Source organism: Otolemur garnettii, unplaced genomic scaffold (assembly GCF_000181295.1).
Source record: "Otolemur garnettii isolate 467f Iridium unplaced genomic scaffold, OtoGar3 scaffold00091, whole genome shotgun sequence".
Lineage (NCBI taxonomy): Eukaryota > Metazoa > Chordata > Mammalia > Primates > Galagidae > Otolemur > Otolemur garnettii.
Genome location: NW_003852486.1, coordinates 1572624 through 1591875, shown reverse-complemented (window position 1 = coordinate 1591875; position 19252 = coordinate 1572624). Strand labels below are relative to the sequence as shown.

The 19252-nt window shown below is 46.9% G+C and overlaps 2 protein-coding genes across 4 annotated transcripts in view; one reads left to right on the top strand and one right to left on the bottom strand.

The window, feature by feature from the left end:
• The window catches only part of AIM2 (absent in melanoma 2), a 128096-nt gene extending 119125 nt beyond the window's left edge, over window positions 1-8971 (bottom strand). Inside the window, exon 1 of the mRNA XM_003795216.3 lies at window positions 8573-8971. The gene's annotated coding sequence lies outside the window, so the exon portion shown is untranslated. The remainder of the gene's footprint in view (window positions 1-8572) is intronic.
• The window catches only part of CADM3 (cell adhesion molecule 3), a 30126-nt gene that overhangs the window by 8429 nt on the left and 2445 nt on the right, over window positions 1-19252 (top strand). The window contains exons 1-8 of one of the 3 annotated variants that reach the window (XM_023516420.1): window positions 9581-9618; window positions 10306-10407; window positions 12426-12566; window positions 12977-13129; window positions 13829-13966; window positions 14272-14442; window positions 16361-16451; window positions 16878-17047. In XM_023516420.1, the coding sequence (XP_023372188.1) occupies window positions 10392-10407; window positions 12426-12566; window positions 12977-13129; window positions 13829-13966; window positions 14272-14442; window positions 16361-16451; window positions 16878-17047 (880 nt within the window). In that variant the 5' untranslated portion in view covers window positions 9581-9618; window positions 10306-10391. Of the gene's footprint in view, window positions 1-9580; window positions 9619-10305; window positions 10408-12425; window positions 12567-12976; window positions 13130-13828; window positions 13967-14271; window positions 14443-16360; window positions 16452-16877; window positions 17048-19252 lie in introns of those variants that run through there. The other 2 variants (XM_003795215.2, XM_003795214.3) reach the window with 2 other exon arrangements.

The following is a 19252-nucleotide window of genomic DNA, read 5'->3' as shown; positions in this document are numbered from 1 at the left end:
TTTCCAAGCCCTGGAGTCCAATGTCAGTGACAGATGGACTGAGCCTCAGCCCTGGAGAGGAGAGGATTCTGGCCCTCTCCTGGGGAGTCTGAGCAGAAGAGAGAGCCTCAATTCTGCTTTGGGGAGAATTTCTGAGTTTAAGCCATATGGTTTTCTGGAAGCAAGGGGTTCTGATTAATATGGGCATGTGAAGAGGGCTCTGTATCTGGGTCATGATAAAATCTGTGTGTTTATGTCAGAAAGAAATAAAACAGAAATAGAAATAGTGAGAAGAAAAGTATGCTGTGTGCATGTGTTGAGGGGCACACGTGAAAGGAAAGAAAGAGAGTAACCGAGCTGATAGGTGCACACGTCCTGGCGAGCAAAAGCGAGTGTTTATTCACATTAAAGTAGAGGCAACACCCAATGAAGGTTTAAGAAGACAGGAAGGGTTCTTTTGCCAGATCGGTACTATCTGCCATTTGGAGGACTGTGAGATCTGTAGACTTGAGAAAATATCACTGTTTCATTGAAGAGTTAAATTTCCAGAAAGGTGCGGAGTAAGGCTCATGTGAACAGTGTGCCACAATTTGAAAAATTCAGATTTTCTAAAGTGAGAATAATGTGAAGAAGAGACTAAATCTCAGGATTGAGGGAAGCCGTGAAACTAGAGTAGCGTGGGTATGTAGAGCGGAACACATTTTTCCTTCGTGTAATGCTCCTAACCGTTGCCCTGAACCTGTCATCCACACCCTGATTCTGATCACCCAGTGAAGGGAAACAGTAAAAACAAGTCAGGAAGATCAGAACCAGCAGCCATGAATTCTTTCTTGCTTGACTTCTAACAAATTAAACGTTTTCACTGCATTGTTAGCCCACCATGCCAAGCCATCAGCCTGAAATATCTAAGATGGAACATAAAGGGCAAAGGAACATAAGACGGAGCCCGATGCAAAAGGGAACTCATCCATGCATTCCAACAGGTGCTCAGGCACTGAGATTGTCCTCAGAGTAGGAGCAAGCTGCTGGAGCCTGGACAGAGATTTCTCATCTTCAGGAATCTATTCTTTACTTCTCCCTGATTTGCTGGGCTTCCTGGCCCATTCCCAGTCCCTATTTTCCCATACCCTTCCAATGAGCTAAATTGAATTCTGCTTTTGAATCTGTACGTTTCCTTTCCCAAGTACTTTCCTAAGATGGGGGGATTTTTTTTTTACCCAGTTCTAGAACATATGTGTGAAACCAGCAAGATAAATTTAGGGAAAGGGTATAAAATCCCTCCACTCAGTTTAGGAGGACAGCTAAGCGTGCGGACCAAGTCTGGTCTCCTGACTCTTTACTGCATCAGAATGCGTATCCCAAGTCAAACCTGGCCTGATTTTTGAAGTATGTGACCATGAGGAGATGAGGCACACAGACACTCCTAAAATGGCTCAGCGCTGTTGCCATCCCTGGCCTCAGGTTTCTACCCAAAAACACCAGCTGAAAGTCAGTATCTGCACATCACCTGTTGTTTAGAAGTTGGTGCTGAGCCCTCCCCTGCATGCAGCCATCTCTTGCCCTCTCAGCCTCTTCCTGCAAAGCATTAGATGCTTGTCTAGAGCACACAGCTGAGTCCTAGAAGTATCGAGCTAGGCGAGGAAGGGGCTCTTTGGGGATCATGTCCCCTTCCTTTTTGTTTCCCAACTGTAGTTCTCCTTGCTACAACTCAGCATTGGCTACAAAGGGGCTTGTTTTGGTTGGGGGCCAGCCCAGGGCTCCCTCTCAGAGCTAATGCACCGGGAACACTGACTCAATAGCAAATCAAAGCAACAGCTGTCCCCACCTCCTTCTCTGCCACCCACTTCCCAGACTCTGCTCCTCAGAATCTTAACTAAGTCTCTGAGGGCCCCCCCAGCCTACCACAAACCCACTTCTGCCTCCAGATTTTTTTTCTCTCTCTAGCTCAAGGATAGGATGTGTTCCTCTTCTTTTCTCTTCTTTTCTGGCCTCTGTCTCCCACTTCACCGTCAGGTTAGCATTCCTACAGCTCCCCACCTGCAGGTGCTAGTGCGCACACCCATGCGCATGCTCACACACATGGCCTGTCCTCCCTGTCACCTGCTTCAGCCCCTAGGGGAATGGCAGTGGCTTCTGCCCTATGGGCTCCTTTTTTCTGGGAACTGGAACTGGCCCAGAAATTGGTGAGGATGCCATCTGTCCCATCTCCAGGGATTCACTCCTCATCTCACCCCAAGTCCTCAAACCTACCCAGCATTTAGCAGACCTACTTCCCTTGAGGTCTGGAGTCCTAGGATTCCTCATTACCATGTACAGGGAGATGGGAAGTAGGGACCGTGGATGTCAATGGAAGCAAAGTCACACTCGTGGCAGTGTAACCTTTGAATTAGCCAGTCCACAAGGACTGCTATAAAATGGCAATGAGTCCAGGAGGCCGAGGCCATAACCACAGCTCCTCCTAACTGCCTGTGCGATGAGCTTGAGTTCCTAAGTCTCTCTGAGCCTTGACTCTTTCTCTTTAAAATGAGAGGGTTAGGGTAGATGCTGCTTAGCATCCTTGTCAACTCTAAAGGTCTAAGCTTCTAAGAATCACACAGGGGAAATATCTTGAGACAGAATGAGGTATAACAGAAAAAGGAGAGGAATTACTGAACTTTTGCACCAAAGTCAAAAAGGACGTTAGTTCCAAACCCTAGCAGAATCAGAAAGTTCTTGGGAATGACCACTCTGGCCACTAGGGTCAGCAAAAATGACCAGACATGCAAATTGACTGCAGAGTCTTAGGAAATATACAAAATATATTTATTCATGATATCTTAAAATTTGGGTTTGGAAAAAAGCATTGGGACTTTCTTAATATTTTTTCTTAATATTTTGATAAGGAAAACCTGTGGAATAGCTGTTTTCTCAGTGAGAAATGAGGGTTAACACCAAGGCATACTTTTGTTTTAACCCCACCCTGACACCCATCACAGGCAAGCTAGCCATCTACCACAAAGATCCCCTCCCCATTTGGACTAGAAAAGCCATACACTATTCCATGCTGAGGAAACAAAAGCCTTTCATTTGCCACCTGCTTAGGATGCAACCAAAAGATGCCTGCCAAGGTGTAATAATAAATCTGTTTCAGCTCAGATTGGGTACAGGTCCCTTCCAGACCTAAATCTCTTGGATAATCTAATAGTATAGGACCCTGTTTCTGTAAATCCTGACTCTCTGGCCCAGGATTTACCAAGCTAAGGGTCTAATCCTCATGTCAGAAAGTTCTTAGAGTGAAAGTTCTGTTCCCCACCCCTATTTCTCATCTATTTTCATTTATATCCTACGTGCCTCCTAGGAGAGTAAAGCAAAGCTGGGAGAGGGCAGTACTTCAAGCCCTGGAGGCTGCTTGATAAACAAGACTCCAGGAGAGAAAAACAGACAGCAACAGAAATAATAGAGGGAGGGAACAAGGAGGAGCAAGGTCTCAGTCTCCCAGCCAGAAACAGGGTGGAGAGGCAGTGAGGTGGAGAGAAGGCTTAGATGGGGAGGCAGACAGCTGAAGCGTGACTGAGCTCTGAAGTTCTGCAGGGAAAGTGAGCTGGAGCACATCTGAGCTAAAGAAAGGAGATCCTTTAGGAGAGCCTGCCGCCTGGGAGGGGACAGAGGGCCATCCCTGAGGAGCAACAGAAAAAGAAGGAAATACACCTGACAAGACAGAGCGTCCCAGATGACAGAATAACTCCCACCTCTCCTGGCCCAGCTTCTGTCGGATTGCACTGTCATTTCGTGGATACTGGGGAATTAGGAGCAGAGGGGAGGGCAGGCATCCTGAGAAAGGAATGGAGGGCAGGAAGTCAGAGAATTTTTTGATACTCAGGCATTCAAAGTCTTAGACTAGGAAACCACACAGTCACTTCAATAAATGTGACATAGTTTCTGGCTGCCCGAAAGCAAATGAAGGAAGCTCAGTGTAAAGAGAGTCCCTTTTGATCAGGGTTTTGTGCTCTCAAGTCAAAGCAATTCCCCCGGATCTTGGAGTTGTCATCTATATCAGGATTCAGATGGAATTGGTCCAGTTTCTTCCAAATGCACAATCAGACATTCACTGTCAAGGAAAAATGTGGCTCTGAGCATAAAGAGTTGCTCTAGGGACTGAGTTCCAATTCCGATTTTGCCATGACCACTCTCTTCTGTGTGTGATCCAAATGGACACGAGAATTCACTGAGAACCTGATGCTGGGGACAACGAGAGTGACAAAATCTGGTCAGAGAGCCCAGCAATGGATGCAGTTAAACCATTCTAAAAGTGAGTCCCTTCAGTATTCTGGGCCACAGCCCCCTATATGTTTTTCCCTTGGAGATAACACTCCTCCACCCACCTGTCATGGTAGTCGTGAGGAATAACAAGTAGGCTGGGACGAACAGTATTTTTAACTCGGGAGTTAGAGAAATGCTGAGTCATCATCATCATCATCACCATCATCATCAACTCCTACTCAGGGAGCTGGTTTTCTCTACAGTCAGGAAAGTGGGGCTCTGGACCCAAGAACGGGCAAGCCAGCAAAGGATACACAGGCACGCTCTGTCTCCTTGGCCCACTATCCGAAATGTGCACCTGTGACCCTTTTTGTGGCCCTCAGGCCAATATGTTGCAGGTCCCCCAGATGGACAGGACAGACACAATGCAAGCCAAGAAATCGTGGACTACACAGGCAGACTCCCATAGACTTCCCTGCCAGAGTCACTCAAACTGGAGACAATATATTTTTATTTCTTTGAGTCACTTATGTATTTATTCGATAAATATTTATTGAGCACTTACTATATGCAAGGTCTTATGCTATGAGTGAAAAGCTGGATCATGGGTGCCAACATATGCTTTAAGGAGGCACATTAGTAAGTCTCCAATTCCCACTTCTGCTACTCTTAATATGAGCAATCAATCAGAAGGAAATCAGTGGGTGAAAAGGGCTACTTTGTCCTTTTAAATGCTGGGAATCTTAAAGATAGTAGAACCATGGGTAAATGACCCAGGAATTAAGAAACTGCCAAAGCAACTGAGGGCAAACAAGGAGATAATATTTTAGTGTTTAGCCTCGGTACTAGAGTGCTATGAAAATGTGAGGGAATTTTATTAGTTTTAACTAGACTCATCTATTGCCTGGTTAGCTGAAGAGTCCCACGTTGTAAGGCACTTGGGGGTGCATGAAACAGCCTCAGAGGTATAGATAAAGACATATTAAGAAATCCAATTAAAAGTGTAATTGAATGGGTACAAATCACAGCACGACAATGACCTTAGCACCCGATTCCAACTTGCTACACTGTTGTTTTATCATAATGCAGGTGAATATTGTGAACATTATTTAGGTGAGCCGCCCCTTGGCCAGCAATGCAAGAAAGAATCTTCCCCTCTGCCCCCTAACCCACCAGCACGCATATGAAGTACATACTTCTGCAGAGGGAGGCAATGCAGTGAAGATGTTCAGAAAGCCTGGGCTCTGTGGTCAGAGATCCAAGTGTGAAGTCTGTCCCATCCAGCACTTATTAGATGCACTATATGGACAAGTGCCTTGTCTCAGTGCCTTGTCATAACACCTATCTATTAAAAGGTTCTTCTGCAATGATGAATATATAGTACGTGGATCCTGACATTCAGAAAGTGTTGATAAGCATCAGTTCTCTCTGCCTTATGGATCTTTGGGTGATCTACCCTCTTCCTTGGACTATTTCTTCTTATCCTGTTCAATTTGCTATTTTCTCTGGACTGGCAGATTTGAACCTAATTCTCATGATAAAAGATGCTCAGTGTTCAATTCATTTAGTAAATAAATATGTATTAAGCACCATCTATGTGCAACATCCTCCATTAGGGTCAGGATTAGATGTAAAATGAATTGCATCCTACTTATAAAATCTTCATAATATAGTTGGGAAGCCACACTTGAAGAATGACGTAGAATCAGATGCATAATCTAAGAACACCAAGTAAAGTGTTGTAACTCAGAGAAATGGGAAACTATTTCCATCTGGGACAACAGAAGAAAAACTTCTTGAAGGAGGTACCACCAAAAAGAATAAGCTTTAAAGATAGGGAGTTCAAGATCAGGCAGAGCAAGAGTGAGACCCTGTCTCTGAAAACAGCCAGGCGTTGTGGCAGACACCTGTAGTCCCTGCTACACGTGAGGCTGACGCAAAGGAATCTCTTGAGCCCAAGAGTTTGAGGTTGTTGTGAGTTATGATGCCACAGCACTCTACTGAGGGCAACAAAGTGAGAATCTGTCTAAAATAAATAAATAAATAAAATTTAGATGTGTGAGGATTGAAGATGAATGAAAGGCATTATCATTTTTTTAAATTTCTGGTTAATGTAAAAGTATAGATGATTATGTTATATTCTTTGCATTCATTAGATAAAGTTCAAGTTGTAGTTGAGCCCTTCACCCAGGGGGTTATGCTGTACACCATTCCAATGTGTCCACTAGGTAAGAGCTTTCTAATCCACCTCCCTTCTTCCTCCCCCCACCCACTTGAATTTGTGTTTTTTTCTCCTGTGGGCATGTAGATGTTTATCTACTGGTCTCATATTAGTATTGAGTACATTGGATACTTGCTTTTCTATTTTTGTGATACTTTACTAGGAAGATTTTATGAAGAAAACCCCCCTGGCAATTGCAGCAACACCAAAAATAAATAAAAGGGACATGATCGAGCTAAAGAGCTTCTGCACAGCCAAGGGTACAACAAGTAGAGCAAACAGACAGCCTTCAAAATGGGATAAGATATTTGCCTGCTACAAATCTGACACAGGGCTGATAACTAGAGTCTACAGAGAACTTAAAAACTAATCAACAGGAAAAGAGCAAACAATCTCATTTACAAGTGGGCAAGAGATATGAACAGAACCTTCTCTGAAAAAGACGAATGGCCAACAAGCACATGAAAAAATGCTCATTATCCCTAGTCATCGGAGAAGTACACATCAAAACCACACTGAGCTATCACGTAACCCCAGTAGGAATAGCCCATATTCCAAAATCCCTAAGGTGAACAGCATTATCAACAAAGTTATTATAGGAAAGGACATGGATACAGGACAGCAGAGGGTTTATAGAGAAAATTCCAATTAGATTCATATGTCTGAAATACGAGGTGAGTGAGTAGACAAAAGACAAAGTTGAAAGGCAGACTGGCATCAGACTATACAAGACCTGGAGGGCCAGGATAACAAATCTGGATATTATTGCCTGGGCCTTCCCTCCCTAACAGTTGTGTGGTCTCAATGTCTGGCCTACATGACAGAAGCTCTGTCCAATGTCCCTGAGCAGAATTTTTACTATTTCCAATTCAAATTCCATGCCACTCATTCACAGCACTGGTAAACTTCCCTTTTCAGTCTGAATCAATTGAGGGGATTCATGCTGATGTCATAAATGATTGGCACGATCTGAATCCAGAGAAGGCACAAGCCTTTCACAACTCAGGTTATAATTTCTGCTACTTATCTATGTTTCTGGTGATAACATTGTAATCACTCATCCACTCCCTGGGGAGTGGCCATTCAGAGTTTATCACACAGGCTTATAATTTTATTAAAACAGCGAGAAAATTTTCAGGCTGATTAACAGACACTTCTCAAGAGGAGACATGAAATCATGAGTGTTTTTTTTTTTCAAAATTAGGGGGAGAAATGTCACCCCCAAGGGAGAAAAAGAAAGACACTTCTTAAGCAGTTTCTTAAAACACTATAAAGCAGAGTGAGTTTTAGGTAAACCTATAAAAGCAACGTATCATGCATATCCCTAATATGGCATTTACTGGAGATTATTTGTTCAGTTATCTGTCCCCTCAGCTGGACAATTCATTTTGGTCTGAATGTCCTGCTTCCCCGTTTCACTTATCCATCCTATGCAGAAAAAAAAAAAATGCCTGCAAAATGTAGGAGGAGGGAAGGGATGAAAGAAATATTGGCAAGGAGAAAAGCAACTGAGGAGGATGTAGAGAAAAGCACAAATGAAAGATGAAGCAGGAGAGTGGAGACGGAGCCCATGCTGTTGGACAGGACACACACGCACCGCACACTGCCAAGTGCGGCTGAATGAATTAGCGGAGCTGATTACGGGTACTGACAGCCCTCTGTGGGCTAAGTGCAAAAGATACAAAGATGAATAACGCAAGGCTCCTGCTCTTAACCAGCTCAAAGTTTAGAGGAGGAGACCAAAAATGAAACGCGCACAACACACTGTAATGCTATGAGGAACAGAAGCTGCTGAGAAGGCTTTGAGAGCACCAGCAGAGAGAGGAAGCCTTTTCTTGAGAGCCAGGCTGTTTGTGTGCCATTAGGTAAATCACTGAACCTCTCTGAACCTCATCTTACAAAGCCATTCGGGCTGCCTGTTTCTCAAGGCTGTTTTGAGGAAAAAAGGAACTCATGGTTGAGAATCTACTCTCTGACTGCAAATCCCATCCATACCTGGGTCTGAGACAGCAGTTTCCCTTCTCGGCTTCACCCTGTCCCTCTACTATGGTGACACCGCCAGTCTGGTTTCCTACTGTGTGGACACAGTGCACCCCCAAACACACAACCTGGAAAACACTAAGAACCACTCACCAGCCACAGGTTGCTTCCATCCTTGGGGTCCACAGAAGGCAGCAGAGGAGGGCCTTGCACCCAGGGCAACCCCTGCTGAACTGCGCAGCCCTGGTCTTGTCCCCAGGGCTGTGCTCCCCTGGCCTCTCTTTATCAACATTTCCTTTCCCCCTTTCCTGCCTACTTTTCTCTGTCTGTTACAGTTTTCCTGTTTTCTCTACCTAGTCCCTCTTCCCATTTGGGTGTTAGTGTTTCTCCTCTTTTGAGAACAAAGTAATGTCTCAAATCTCCTGGAAGACCTCTGTGAGGAACAATGGAGAGAGAGGTGCCTCCATGGGGGCCAGGAATGTCTGAAGCTGTCTTAGAGCCCCACACCCATGCTAGGACTTTCTCATACTCCTGCCCCACACTTATGCTAGGACCCTCTCATCTCTCTCTCTCTCTCTCTCTCTCTCCCTCTCTCTACCACCACCCGTCCTCCTCCTCCTCTCCCTCCCCACTTTCCTCCCTCCTCTCTTCTTTTCTTCCGGTTAGGCCACTCTCTCTAGTCCTGCCTCCTCTTTCCCCCCAAGAACCCTAAACCCACCTCCCCTTCTTTTTTTATTCTCCACCCGACTCCTATAAGTGCCCTGGGGCCCGGTCTTAGTCTTAGCGCCCCTTCTTCCCTTTCCTCTCCCACCTGCTGGCTCTGGGGCGCGCTGCTACGACTGACAAAGTTCTCCCGGGACTCCAGGGCCCAGGACGCAGCAGCTCCCGGTTTCTGCTCAGCAGCCGGTGACCTCACTGAATTTTGCGCGCGTGATTGGTTACTTCAGGGCGCCACCGCGGGAGACCTGGGAAAGATTCCTGTGTAGTTTCTTTGTGCCTCCGCCTCTTCAGGTTGGGTTGGAGAGGTAGGCACAGGATCCTGCAGTACCCCTCAAGAGAAATTAGGAGCTGCCTTCTAGGAAGAGAAGGAGTGACTTGGGTAGACTCTGGAAAAGGGGTCTTGCGGTGTTAAAGGAAGGACCAGACTTCAGGGGCTGCGGATGGAGTAGGAAGTTTAAGAAAATTTGAGTACATAGAAGGTAACGATCTGGGAAGCTGTGGTGCAACTTTCAGCTTTAACCATGATGTCTTTCTTCAATGCTCGGAGTCTCGCCTTGGAAGGAATAGCGCTTTGGATGTGGGATCGGGCACTTACATTCCAGCCTTTGTTCTTCTGTTTGTAGGGCCTTGGCCAGTCAATTCACTCTGTTTCCACTCTGCAAAATAGGAATGCTAATGTCCTCACACTTACTTTACAGGTGTACTTAAAGGTTTAAATGCGAGAGTATTTCCTAATTATTAAACCCGTGGTTACTTGAGCGAATAATGTGGCACAGCAGAAAGAATCCTAGATTAGGAATGAGAAACCTTTGCTTATCTTTCATTTTTCTGTAGTGACTGTCACCAAATCTATTTTAACCTTCAAGGGCCGCACTGTCCTTATCTGTGAAGTGGGAGATCTCTGTGATCACTTAGGCTCTAACATTCCAGGACTGACTGATAAAATTTAGCATCCTCCCTTAATTTCCCCGTGGGAGGAGAAGTCGTTTCCTTTTTCACAACCTTGGTTAACTTCTCCCCTTTGTGAGAAACCTCCTCGTAGGTGTCCTGGTAACCCTGCAATTCCTAGGGTCCTGGCCTCTCCTGGTGCCCAACAATGAAGGTCCCCACCCAGAGCACAGCAGTGTGCATGTAGGGCTCATCCTTGATGGAGATTCTCTCCCCAGGCTACTGGCAGGAGCAGGATGTGGAGCTGGGAACTCTGGCTCCGCTCGACGAGGCCATCAGCTCCACAGTCTGGAGCAGCCCTGACATGCTGGCCAGTCAAGGTGAGAATCCAGGCCCCTCATCTCAATGTCCACAGTCCCCTCACTCATCCTCACATCATCTCCCACTCATGGTGCTTCCCCACATGTTCTCACTCCCCTCATCACCACACAGCTCTTTCTCCTCCCCATCTGGCATTTTAGTTCTTAGTCTGCACCACCAACTTCTCTGGCACCTCCTCCTTCTTCCCTTACTCCAGTACAGAGACCTCTGTACACCCCACACCTCTTTCCAAAAATAAAATGATTCCAGGGGAATATATTACTGGGAATAAAGAGGTCTGACAAGACACAGTCAAGAATTCTTCCAAAGGAACAAGGGGCAGGGGGATGGCTAGTTAAAAATTGGTACAAGGCGATGGCAAATAAAAGGTTTCCCAAACCATTTGTTGAGAGATCTTAGAGATATATCACTTCCAAATTTAGTCAGCCAGCTCAGTCCCGGGCACACAAATCTCAAAATCATAGTTTGAATTCTCACATTAGATGATTACTTGAGAAGCGTTCCAACAAAACGGTCGCTGCATTGAGAGACAGAAGAATAGAGTTCTGGCCCTCACTAGAACTGGTAAAATGAGCCTTGGAAATCCTTACATCCCATTGCCTCACTGCCTACTTCTGTCAAGTGAAGGAAGTAGATTTCATGATCCCGAAGACCTCACTCAGTTGTAATCTCCATGCTTCTAAACACCAAATGTAGCCCCTAGGCTCTGTGCTCCAGTGTGGGAATCGTCACCCTGAACAGGTGGGGCTTGGCATCTTCTCCAGCACACACACACACACACACACACGCACCCTCACTCTCAGGGCCAGTGCTCTGCTGGGAGTGCCCATGAGGTATTTCTCAGAAATGGAGTTCCAGTGACCAGGAAAGGAAGCAGTGAATGGACAGGGCAAGAGGTAAAGTCAGTGCCAAAGGGAGCATGGAATTGCTTAGGAAATACTCAACAGGGGAATGTAAGAAGTAAGTTTCTTGGTTTCCCATTCAGTGATAAACAATGCTGGGTGAGTGATTTAGTGCCAGAACAGATGTTATGGGTGTTTTAGAATCAGAGCTGGAAGGAGATTAGTCTGTAGAGGTCAGTGCTACTGAGTCACAGAAAGTTATAAAGATGAGGGAATCCATATCAGAAATCAGAATCCATCCTTTGGGGAATGTGGAACAATATTGGGTGAAGAAGTAAGTATCACAGAGTCTGAGGGGCTCACAGGCACGCACACTTGGGATTGAAACGGCTCATCCAGGAGGTACCTTATTTGCCTTTCTTGTTTTGTTTAACTTGACCAAGGAGAGAAGGATTAGAAAACATGCTTTCATCTCATTGGAGGGAAAACCTGAATCCTTTACTCTTTAAAATGATATCAGGATGGTGATTTCGGGTTGTGTCTTGGGAGGTGGGTAGTGCTATCATGGAAGGGACTATGTGAAGGGACTTGATGACTGAAGGGGAGTTATTGTTAGAGGAATTGAAAAGGATATCAGAATGTTTCAGTTTTTATTTTTTATATCGTGATTGTTTATTTGTCAGTTTTATCAGCTACCTTTTGTGTAAATGAATGTACAGCCCAAGGGCTGGTTTGGCCTTTTCCTCATGTTGGTTTGGGATTATTAGTCACAAGTGCTTCTCCTGTTCTTGTTCTTATACGAAGCTGGTGGCAGGGAAGGCAAAACAGAATGACAGATATGTATGTGTGTTTTCGGGGGAATGGTAGGACTATATCCAAAAAGATACATGTGGAATTGGTATGGCAGATTTGGGTGCCTTTTCTCCTCTACCCATTTGTGGCCCTGTCAGTTCATTCAGCAAACAAGTGACTCTATTTTTCTGTGTACTCAAACAAAAAATAAGGTCTAATCCCCCTGTAACCACCACCTCTATTCCTTCTGCGCTGAGGGCGTAAGAGCACACGGAGACTTTGTGTGCACTAGGGCTCGGAGTTAGGTGAGGTGAACATTGGCTCACAACTGGGTGGAGGGATGGTGGGTTCATCAGGAAACTTACCCTGCTCTACTCCTGCAGACAGTCAGCCCTGGACATCTGATGAAACGGTGGTGGCTGGTGGCACCGTGGTGCTCAAGTGCCAAGTGAAAGATCATGAGGACTCATCCCTGCAGTGGTCTAACCCTGCCCAGCAGACTCTCTACTTTGGGGAGAAGAGAGGTAGTGTCCTCCGAGTTACCTCTCTCCCTGGGACCCAGGGGCTGAGAAACAGGGGAGTGTGTGGTTGGAGGATGCAACAAGCCACGGGCTTCCCACTGGTTCTGGTGTCACAGCTCTGAGTTATGCCCTGCATAATGTAATAGGGTCCTGGAATGACTTCACTCCCACAGAGCCTGAACAGGTAGCTGGTGTCAGTGTTACTCCAGGAGTCTGTAAGATGCAGCCTACTTTTCTGTTAGGCTACCACGGCCAGCAGCTATGACCAAATGGCCTAATGAAAGCTCAACTCAGGAGCAGTCCCCCTGACCCACCATGCTAAACTCCTTCCCTCAATGAAGCTGGCCGGGGATTGGAAGATAAAAATGTAAAGGCACCAGTAAAAACCTTGCTTCGATCCCATCCACCCCCAGCCCTTCGAGATAATCGGATTCAGCTAGTCAGCTCCACGCCTCATGAGCTCAGCATCAGCATCAGCAACGTGGCCCTGGCGGACGAGGGCGAGTACACCTGCTCCATCTTCACTATGCCTGTGAGAACTGCCAAGTCCCTCGTCACTGTGCTCGGTGAGGCTCCCAAACCCCAGTGTCTCCACAGAGTGCCTCCTTGCAAACATACCTCCCCGTGTGGGTCCCTGGAGCAGCCTGGAGCCAGGCAAGTCTCCAAGCACGTTGGAAAAGTTCAGCCTGTGCTCTCCATGCAACAGGATAAAACGCAAAGCCAAATGGGTTCAAATCATTTTTTCTCTATTTACTGTTTGATTGGAGACAAAATTCTCACTCTGTTTGAGTCTGAATTTTTTAACACATAGCAGAAGGATGATCTTGTCTGCTTACCTACCTCCCAAGATCACGTGAGGGAACCATGAGGTGTGCATGCAGTGTGTAATTATAGTTTCCAGCTACCTCAGTTGCTCACATGCCGCCATCTTCATCCTGTATTTCAACTTCCTTATTTGCTTCCCCGAGCCTCACACTTTTTCTGTGGCCTCCCAGTTGTGCTATGGGGTGGAAGGTCATGTATCATGTCTCAGGTGTGGTACATTTCCCCACTACCATACCCACTCCCCCAGGGTCTTCCCTCAGGTCCTCGGGGAGGAGATCAAAGAGAAAGAGAAAGATGATTTCTCTAGTCTTCTACCCATGGTAAACCAAAGTAGAACTTAGGTATCCTGACCCTCAGAGAGGCCATCTCCACAGGGAGAGCTGAAGTGTGACTTCCTAGTGCCTCTCTTCCCCATCTCGGCCAACCTCTATCCATGGCAGGCATCCCACAGAAGCCCATAATCACCGGTTACAAATCATCCTTACGAGAAAAGGACACAGCCACCCTAAACTGTCACTCTTCTGGGAGCAAACCTGCAGCGCAGCTCACCTGGAAAAAGGGTGACCAAGAACTTCATGGTGAGTACCTTCTTCGCAAGAGTCACAGGAAGAAGTGGTGCTGGATAGGGAGCAAGGGACGTATGTCTTTTTGCACATGGGCATGACACAGAAGGAGAAAGAGGGGATGGCAGGTGTTTTGTGTGCACTCATGTATGTGTGTGTTGAGGTCTACATTCTCTTTGTGTACGTTTCCATTTCACAACCTTACAACTGTCTAAGTTTGTCTAGGTTGGGACCCACCATCTATATATCTACAGTGGGCCCCACACGACATCTATATATCTATGTGCATATGTGTGTGTGTATCTGTTTCTGCACTCTAGGAGAACCGACTCGGATACAGGAAGATCCCAATGGTAAAACTTTCACTGTGAGCAGCTCAGTGACGTTCCAGGTTACCCGAGAGGATGATGGGGCGAACATCGTGTGCTCTGTGAATCATGAGTCTCTAAAGGGAGCTGTCAGATCCACCTCTCAACACATTGAAGTTTTATGTATGTCCTGGGCTTGGGGGTGAAGAGGATCAGGGATGGGATGGGGAGGGGAGAAAAAAAAAGGCAGGAGACTTTGCATGAAGCAACACGCAAAGATAAGTAAGTAGGTAAAAAATAAGACAAAGGGCGTCAGGACTAGGCCAAGGGTTGGCAAGCTCTTTCTGCAAAGGGCCCAGTGGTGAATATTTTAGTCTTTGGGAGCTAGGCAGTGTCTGTCTGCACTACCGAAGCCTGCCAGTCTGCAGGGAAGCAGTCAGAGGCTACATGTAAACAAGTGAGCTGGGCTGTGTTCCAATAAAACTTTATTTTCAAAAGCATGCAACTGACAGGATTTGGCCCAAAAGGTAAATTTACCCACCCCTGAGCAAGGCTAGTGTGCTGTAGCCAGACTGTTAATTACAGTGGCAACTGCAGCAGATCAGGAATCCCAGGACTTGGTTTCTAATCTGCATGCCACCACTTACTAGTTCTGTGACATTAAGAAAATTACTTAAGCACATTCAGCCTAATTCTTCATCTGCTAAATGAGAGGGGTGAATGTAGGGATCACTAAGATTTCTTTTCATTGTAACATTCTATGATTTCAAGAAAATACAGGTGGTAGGAAAATGCAGTTTCTCCAGCATCATCATTCCTAGATCTTTTCCCTTTATTTACTATTTAATTCATGTCTAGACTCATTACTCAAACTTTAACAAGACACAAGTTTGGAGCGGCCCTGCTGTCCACTTAGCAGACTCTACAGGTGGACAAACTGGGTTCCAATTGTAGTGCTACCACTTACTAGCTGAGTTACTTTGGCCAAAGTATTTGATTTGTATATATTTCCTGTTTACTTCATGGAGTTATCATGGGGATAAATAAAACAATGTATATGAAAGAACTTAGTAAACATCAAAGTTCTATTTTGCTGTAAGGTGTCTCTTTAATTATTAGTTCTGAGTGTAAGACCCCTAGCCTTGGGCTCTTCCAACAGGCTTTGGTCCCTGGCCAGGGCTAGAGAAGGCTCTTTCCTGCCCCAGAGACTCCTGTGCTAGATACCAGACCATCTGGCAGTCCCTCTCCAGGGCCCTGTTGGCCCAACTGTGATCAGCAGTCAGTCCACAAATGCTGTACTCCAGGCGCTGTGCTAGAGGTTTCTATGGCTATGGGACCCTGGAATACCCATTCTTTCACCTGGCCTGATTCTCTTTGTCCCATTTGATTGGCCTGAAACACGTTCATTAACTGGTTGTTAAGGTTGCCTCTATCCTTAGGGGAAACTCAGCCTCTTTATCTGTTGTTCCCAACCAGCATCTGGTTGCATTGTTCTGCGCGGCCATCTGGACCTAGCCTCCTAAGCAGCCCTTGGCGTCCATGGCAGATGCCATTCTTCCTGTGCAGAGCCTATCTATATCATGTCAGTGCCTTTTTGCAGCCAAAATATGACCCATAGCTCTTGCTGTTTCAAAGCTTTCACTTCGCATTTGGACTGGCCATTCAAAATGATGTTTGGTGTTCAAGCTTTGCTTCCCATTCTAAGCTCTCTTGCAGAGTAGAGAGAACTGAGAAGTTGTGAGCTCAGTAAGTGGTAAGTTAAGGTTTCTTTATTCTGTCAAAAGTATGTACTTGTTCTCGTCTGTGTGCTAGGCGCAGGTGAACCCACTCATTCCCCTCATCAGCTCTCTGTCAGGCTATCTGGTAGGGCCCCCACCCAAGGACAGATCTCCCAGAATCCTATCTCACGAGGTTGCAATACAACAAGGTGCTCACACGTCCAACACCAACAGCAGGAGAGGAAGGGGAAGGAAGGTCTTTGTTCACAGCCTCTCGGGCTCCAGAGGCATTGAGAGGTGGAAGCTGTAGCATGTAGCTGGGTGAAGGGATCTCTGAAACAATGTGGGGAGTTTTGTGTAAACACCAATTTTTTCTTCCTCAGACACACCAACTGCTATGATTAGACCAGACCCTCCGCATCCCCGTGAGGGCCAGAAGCTGTTGCTACACTGTGAGGGGCGTGGCAATCCAGTGTAAGAAGACCTGTTTCCTCGTTTCCTCTAACCCATCACCAGACTGAGTGCCACCTAGTCACTTAGCGTCTTCCCGTGTCCTCTGTGCTGTCTGACCTGAGCCTCCCATTTTTCTGATGCTGTCCCTCAATGTCTATGCTCTGACTGTTTCTTCTGTAAAGCAGCAGAAGGGGAGGGAGGGGTGAGCCCCCTAGCGCAGACCCTGAGGTCCCCACAGGAGCCATGCTGCCGGGTGGGAAATCTCCACCTTCCCTTGAACAGACGCAGGAGGCCCCCCTTGACCCCCTTCTGGGCAGCGCTGTGTCTGCAGCCCCCACAGCGTCAGGAGCCTCATCAAATGCTCTGCCCTGCTCCCGGTCACTGTTTTCCTCCTTTAGCTCCCTGGCCTACACTCTCCTGAACACTTCCGCTTTGTATGCCCAACAGCCCCCAGAAGTACCTGTGGGAGAAGGAGGGCAGTGTGCCGCCCCTGAAGATGGCCCAGGAGAGTGCTCTGATCTTCCCCTTCCTCAACAAGAGTGACAGCGGCACCTACGGCTGCACGGCCATCAGCAACATGGGCAGCTACAAGGCCTACTACACCCTCAATGTTAACGGTGAGCCCTCCTCGCGTCTCCTCCCTGGCATCTCCCTTCTCTGTCTGCCTTAACCCCTCTATATTCTGCTTCGTGTTCCCTGTATGGTGATTAGGAGTGAAGCAAAGGAAAAGCCAGCCCAGCAGTGGAGGGTCTAAAGACCCAGGTCCACTCCACAATGTGAAATAACGAAAAATCAGTAGAAAGCTGGGCTGTCATCTGCCTTGGTTTACAGTGGTGGTCTGAGTGATACCATCCTCCAGCCCCTCTGCTCAAGAATAATAATCCTGCACATAGAGGTCCCCGAGCCTGCCCAGTGAGGGGTGTAAACCCACTTCCCTCTCTGATGACTGTTCCCAGTGACTAGGCATGGGAGGCCTGTGACTGTGTCACTTCCTTTCCTTTATACTGCGTCCAGCAGGAAAGAGAAGCTTGTACCAAGAGATAGGCAGAATCTTTTCTCAGCTGCAGGAGGGGCCAGGTGATGTTCCTTCTCTGAAGTCCTTCTCAAAGCTGTGACCCCAAAGCCCAGCGTCAGGAGAAGTGGCAGGCTAGCACAGAGGCCCCTTGATGAAAAGTTGGCAGAGGATTTCTTTGAAGATCTTGATGGCAGTGGGGTCCTGCCAGAAAGTCTCATAAATCTCTTTCTCAGAGTAGAGGAAATGCATTGTCAGGGGAACATCAGAGCCTCCCTCGCTTGAAACACCCATTTAAAAAGTTGGGGGGATAACAACAGGCCTCGCAGGAATAAGAGGCCTGAATTCTTGGGACTAGAATGTCTGGACGGGTAATTCCTACTCTAGGGGCAGCCCTCAGCATGTGGGAGCTGCCTGAGCACAACACAGCTATTGTCAGATGCCTGGAGCCAGGACAATGTGCTGAGGTCCGGTCTCTGCCCCCAGACCTCTCCAGTCCCACTCTGACAGCCATTGGCAGTGAGAGAACGTTTCTGGGGCCCTGTGGTTGGTATCTCGCTGATCACCCCTCTGCCCTGCGCTGAAAGCAAGGCGGACGGGGAGTCCTGTTGGACCGTCAGCTGCCAGTGCTGACGCCTGGTGGCGGAAGGCGGTGCTGCATCTTCCCGGAGCGTTCTCCGCCGCCTGGAAGCAAGAGAAATGTAGTTCTACCTAGCAAGAGCCCTGTAGATGATGACCCCAGAGGTCATTGTGGCCATGGAAACCTGTGCTTTTCTAAGGAATTGCCATTTCCATAGTCTCTGGGATAATTAACTGGCATTTATTTCCTCGTACTCCCTGGGAGAGAGACAGTGGGTAAACTCACTGGGCTTCCTCCAAATTACACCATCACACCCACCCCAGTCATAGCACAGAGTCCCTGGGCCAATGCTCTCTCTCCCTCCCAAGCAGAGCATAAAAAACCAGAGCACAAATGTTGTCTTTTCCAATAAGGCATAGACAGGCAGGGAACTGAAAAGCTGGCCCAGTCAAGCCTGAGGAGACATAAGGTAGCAAAAGACAGAATATATAAGGGGTCAATGAGGCATCAGAACTCAAGCTGAGTCTATGGAAAACAGTAGCTCTCCCATGGGTGGGAGATTTGTATCTATGGCTATTGTAATTTTGGGCACCTCAGACTGTGTCCTGGGCCTATGTACTTGTCGTCAGATATTCGTGACTCTGAGTATAGCAGGTCATGTTCCCTCCACACAGTCTGTGTTGCAGGGATCTATCCTCTCTGTATTTTGCTATAGAGGACAGATTTGTTACATTCAATGGCAGAGACGTCCCCCATCGGTGGAGAAAACAGAAGGCAATTTAGCCCTTTTCGTCCCCACAAACCTTTGGATGGTGCAAAGGACATATGGAATCCTGGGCCTCCCTGTTGGTATAGGCTATGGGATTGGAGTTGCACTAGAACCTAAATTTTCCTGCTATGAAGGAACAATGTTTATACAGGAATTAAAGTCTATCATCTTTTGTAAGGTGTTGTCAAAATGTTACGTCTTATGTCTATAAGCTTTCCCCTGCTCCTTTCCTATTTACTCTCGGGGAAGTTGGTGAATAGGCTGAGAAGTCCCTAGAGATAATGGAAACCAGCTCAGATATCGAGCAGACAGGAGGGTAAGAGGGCATGGATGATAAGGAAGGAAGACTGATAACTTTGTATGGGGGGAGAGAGAGAGAAGAAAAGGAAGAAGAAGAGGCAAGGGGGGAGGGGGAGAGGAAGAGGAGGAAGTGGAAGAAGATGATCAAGACGAAGAAGAAG